Source organism: Channa argus, chromosome 7, assembly GCF_033026475.1.
Source record: "Channa argus isolate prfri chromosome 7, Channa argus male v1.0, whole genome shotgun sequence".
Taxonomy (NCBI): Eukaryota; Metazoa; Chordata; class Actinopteri; order Anabantiformes; family Channidae; genus Channa; species Channa argus.
The window spans coordinates 2,097,900-2,103,181 of NC_090203.1; the positions used below are offsets into that span (position 1 = coordinate 2,097,900).

General features: G+C 40.9%; 1 protein-coding gene across 1 annotated transcript; it reads right to left on the reverse strand.

Moving 5' to 3' along the window:
- Positions 1-4,626: 4,626 nt before the first annotated feature.
- Positions 4,627-5,074, reverse strand: LOC137130176 (protein S100-A1-like). Its single transcript, XM_067509995.1, has 2 exons — positions 4,925-5,074; positions 4,627-4,776 (listed from the first exon to the last, which is right to left on the reverse strand). Exons 1-2 carry the CDS (start codon positions 5,072-5,074, stop codon positions 4,627-4,629), a joined length of 300 nt encoding a protein of 99 aa, XP_067366096.1.
- Positions 5,075-5,282: the final 208 nt, after the last annotated feature.

A 5,282-nucleotide genomic window follows, 5' to 3' on the forward strand; every position in this document is an offset into this window, starting at 1 on the left:
GATGTGCATTCTTCCGCAGGTACTAACCTTTAGCAACATCATCAGCATCTTGTGGCTTTGTCTCTCTCAGTTCTTACTTTGTTGGCCTTCTGACCAAGCCTGTTGCTCAAGAGCTGAAGAGAAGAGAGGAAACACCGAGGGGCTTTCTGCCCTCGCCGAGGGCAAACTCCCAACTCGATAAGAAAGGTGAGAGGTAAACATTGACCTGAGTCCTATCGATGCTTGTCCAGGTCCGTCTTTCACTGGAGAAACTCTGCAAACAGCAGCGATGCACTGATAACGCTTTTTCACCCGGAGCAGTAAACTTTAAGTACGGTCCGATAACCAGCAGCTAATCCCAGGGCGTCACAGTTGTTTGAGATTATGCGGAAGAAATGATCCATATAATCAATTGTCCTACTTTGGGAAAATGTGTGTGTAGAAAGGTTCTGAACCTATTAGCTTTTATTATCAGACGTTTGATTTCCGAAAAACTCATTATCGTATGTTGTGAGTGACTGAAGGCACAATCCTTAGTGAGCTATTTAATAAATGTGTTCAATGCAACTTCATGCTGCTGGATTTACTTGTAATTAACACCCACATATCTTGTAGCTATGCAAATAATTGTTGAAGGATAATAAGAACATAATAATAATAATAATAATAATAGGTTTGCAAAGGTTACATAATGTCTTCACATCACCTCTTACAAACAGTGTTTTTTACCCATGAGCACCACCTTTCCGTGATGTTTACCAGGTAGATATGAAATGTTGTGCATTCATTCACTATGCTCGCTCGGTTTTTAATGGCGGGTTGTGCATATGTCCCTTTTTTTTTTGCAGGCGATATGTCAAAAATGCCTCGGATTTCTTCAAAACTGGTTCAAACCATTACCGTCAAGGATGAACCGGTTAGATTTTGTTAGTCCACAGGTCCAGGTCGCTGTGACCTCTGTCCGATTCTTTGCAGTGCAAAATGTAAAGGACCACAAACACCCACTTAGACTCTTGGATGAACTGATTAGAATGTGTGTAAATTCACTGCTTGGCAGAGGTTTAACGTGCTGTTTCCTGGCCCCTCTCAAGGAGGTGGGTCTGGACACTGTTCAGTGAAATACGGACATGAAAGCCGTCTAGATTGATCGCTAATGTTCTACTGTGAGGGACCTTGGACTTTTTTTTGATCAGGATCAGATCCTCTAACTGATACATATAACGAATCGCTATCCTGTCTTCAAGTGATGTTAAAACACTAGTCCCTGCTTCGTTACTTCTTGACTGGACTCGTGTTAACTCCCCACTATTAAGGTGACCCAGTAACTCCCTAGACATTTTTAAGTCTATTAATCTTGACTCTATTAATATCTTCATCTTGACATAATGAAGAGCCTTGAGACGATTTTGAGGACAGTGAGTTCCAGCATAGTACGAGACAATTGTGCCTGTAGTGAGTACGACCTTTGTGAAATCTTCTCTTCATCACGCAGCAAGTTCAATGCAGAATTTTCCTAAATAACTTGATTTGTCCATCTATGAGTAGAGTTTTCTTTCTTTCCCTGTTATCTACACTGAGCCCTGCAGAGCTTTTAGCCAGGATATAGACTCGTGTTGAGGTCTTGAGGCAGCAGATAAAGTTAGGTTCAGGTATGAGGATTCATTGCACAAACAGATAAACCATGGCTCTTTAAACACAACGCAGGGGCTAAGTTGCACCAGATCCAATTTATAATCTGTGCAATCTGCTCTTGATTGGGCCCCGTTGTTTTAGCTCATGTATCAGGTTTGTGTCAGAATGAATTTAGCACACACGATCAGCTGATTACGCGTTGTCACATCCAAGTAAAGTGCAGGAAAAATGACCGTGGGTCCATTTCTGATTGGATCTCTTCATTTATCTCTAAGCTAAACACAAGTTCATGTTCCAGCCTTTTGTTGGCCCAGTGTGCCAGTGGTTTGTCCCCACTGAACACCAAGAAGCTCGGTGCGGGTCGACAGGAGGGAAATGAAGGAGAAAGGTTAAAGCAGTAAAACCACAGAAGAAGCTTTTATTTCAGTTCAAACAAAACAGGGAGGGTAATACAAGTCCATCTGTTAATGGCTAACTGGACCAGTGCACATGCACACAGCTCAGACGTATGTGTGAGCAAACATATGGAAATGCCCATAAAAAGACATTTGTACACAATAACATCAGAACACTGTCATTTTCCAATTAGGTGAGTTGAACATCTCTTCAGTCGTTGGGTCCTCTGGACTGAATCTTTACATAAACAGCGTCACTTTGACCAAAATGGACAGAACTTGTTTAAATGTGTGTTTACAACCTCGCACACAGACGCATGGTCGGTACGACCCTTTAAATAGGGCTTCATTCATCGTGCTGACATATCGCAGAACACACACACACACACACACACACACTCATGCAGGCTTGTGTAAACACTTTCCTACAATCGTGGCTCCACACATGAAGTCAGGATATTGAATCTCATGGCGACTCGTGGTTAATAAGATCCATACAGCACGTTTCCGGTCATTTCCAGCTACAGATTGGCAAATTTAACAACACCTGAAACAAACAAGAGCGCGAGTGAAACGCTTCAAAAAGTCTACATTATTACATAGTTTGCAGAGAGGTGTGCACACACAGAAACACAACGTGTTACCAAGAGCCAGTGGGGGGGGGAGGGGGGCTGTGCATCCACAGATTAACAATATTCATCAGATTTGGTGGTATTTCTTTGAGAAAAGCAAAGTGATATTTTGAAAAGGTACAAATGTGAGTAGATAAGAAAAACTGTTACTGCTCATCAAGCAAATATGTCTCCAACATCCAGCATGTGACAAAGAAGCAGGTCACGCTTTCATTTAGTACGATTCAAACAATATAGTATAATAACTTTTTCAATTTTCTCCTTCCATGGTCTTATTCAAAAGACTTCAATGACATATCAGCAGTACTCAAAGCGAGCTGGTATGTAGTAATTTTACTCTGGATTGCTGAATTTGAATCCGTCTCTTCTCAGACGATGAATGGTTTAGAAATAAAACAAAAAAAAAAAAGCATCAGAGCTTTAAGCCATCATTTATGTCTGTTGCCATTAATTAGTTAATGTCCCCCACAAACATGAAGCAGCACTGGTCCACAGAAAAGCACGGAGAAAAAAATACTTCAATACTTCAATACTAAGCATCATGAAGTCTGTGTCTCCGCCTGCTGGTTGAAAACTGTACTGCACCATGTGTCAATTTGAAATGTGTTGCCAAGGAGCAAATGCGGCAAATTTTAAACTGTAAAAATGAAAACGTAAAGTCTGAGACAGTTGGGTCAGGGAGGACACGGTGTCATCCAAACCACACACATAAAAGCTTTTGGCCCTGAGCGAAGCGTAATGAGGGAGAAATGGCACGAAACACCTTATTTTAATGAATCTCATTCCTGACCAGCAAAATCATGTCGCCATATTAAATGACGAAATTGTTTGCGTTGCGTTAACTCTGCATCTTAGTTCAGCCTTCACAAATGTCTCTGAGTTGACAAAAATGCTTGGATTGTTGAAATTGCGACTCAACCTGATTACAAACTGGCTTCAGTTTGAACCTGCATCTGTACTTAAGCTTCTTTCTGCACAGTTCTTTCCACATATTATCCTTAATGTTTATGCTCTTTAATTTTTCACAGCATAATGTCAACTGTGCGCACGTGGACATAAAGTCTCCGATAAAGAGACAAAGAGACAAATTTAAATCAAGTAAAAAGAAAAAAAGAGTCTTTCAGTCATCAACACAACTAAACAGACTCTGTGATTCTAAAGGCATAAATAAGCCACCAAGTGACAAGGTGATGCACATACAGTCATCAACCACCTGGGTCTGATTACACCACCTGCACGACAAGTGTGTGTGTGTGTGTGTGTGTGTGTGTGTGTGTGTGTGTGTGTGTGTGTGTGTGTGTGTGTGTGTGTGTGTGTGTGTGTGTGTGTGTATGCAACACCCACAGGCCCTGATCTAAATGATGCAGGGTTTTTTTTTTATCAGTGACAAGATAAACAGGCGATGGCACATTTTTTTTTAGAACAGATACATTTCACAAATACATTTCATTTGACTCTACATTTCTGACATCGATGACTTTGCACATGCTTTTAACATGGCCGCTTCTTTCAGGACCAGATAGAGATCTGCCAAAAATCCCTCTACCTGGTTAAATGAGTTAATGCCTAGTTGAAAAAGACAATGGACAAAATGATCTTTTCACCTCCTTGAACTCTTACTGTATGTGAACTCGTTTGCTGCTGTAACCACCTCACGCACTTGTAACACAGCCAGTCTTTGCAAAACGTGAGACGCAGGATGTGCAGTAGTAGGCCGACTAGGTCTGTTCCACGTGGAAAATGATCACAAAACATTTAGGTTTCAAAGTGCTGATCAGCATTTATTTTTTAAGTCCAACGTTCAGAAAAGAGGTGTGAGAAAACACATATCATCTTTATTGACAGGACATGTTTAAATTAATCAGTGAGGAGTTGGTTTGTTGGGTCGATTGATTACAAGAAAGTATTAAGAAAAGAGCACAACCTTCACGTCAATAACATGATGAAGATTGTTGCCATAAAGGCTGTTATTGAACATAACCAGCCTGTCACTTTTTCTTATGGAATTGGCCAATACCTCCATGCATGGCAATACCCAGCGAACAGAGGGTAAACATGTACTCCTGGATGTCCACTTGTCCATCCTTGTCGTGATCCAGGGCCCCCATTATCTTGTTAACATCCTCAGGTTTAGCACCCTGTTAAAAGACAACAAGCCCGGTGAAAAAAATTGTGCTTGTGTGTGTGTGTCACAATTCATAATAACAAAAATACCAGATATGAACAACACTAAAATAAAGGAATAAAATGGGTTTTGTTTTGATGCTCTGTACTGAGAACACTTACTTGGATTAACAATGAAAATTCAGCGCTCAACAGGGTCTTGAGCTCAGCTTTGCTCAGGTGATCCTTGTCTTGATCTTTTGAGGCATAATCATCAAAGATTTTGATTAGGTACATCAATGAGGCTACGCCCTTGTTTGTTTCAATGTCCATGCCTCTAATTTTGTAGTGCTGCAATCAGCGTCTGGAGGGACAAGTGAAGAGTTACACAAAGACACAGCTTGAGTTGGAAAAAAAGAGCATTGCACTGATGCCAGTTTCTGGAGCAGAAGAAGCTCAAACCGTGTGAGAACAGGAAGGTCAGTGTTATTATTGTGTGAAATCAGAGTTAAAAAATAATAAGAGGATTACCGACGATACG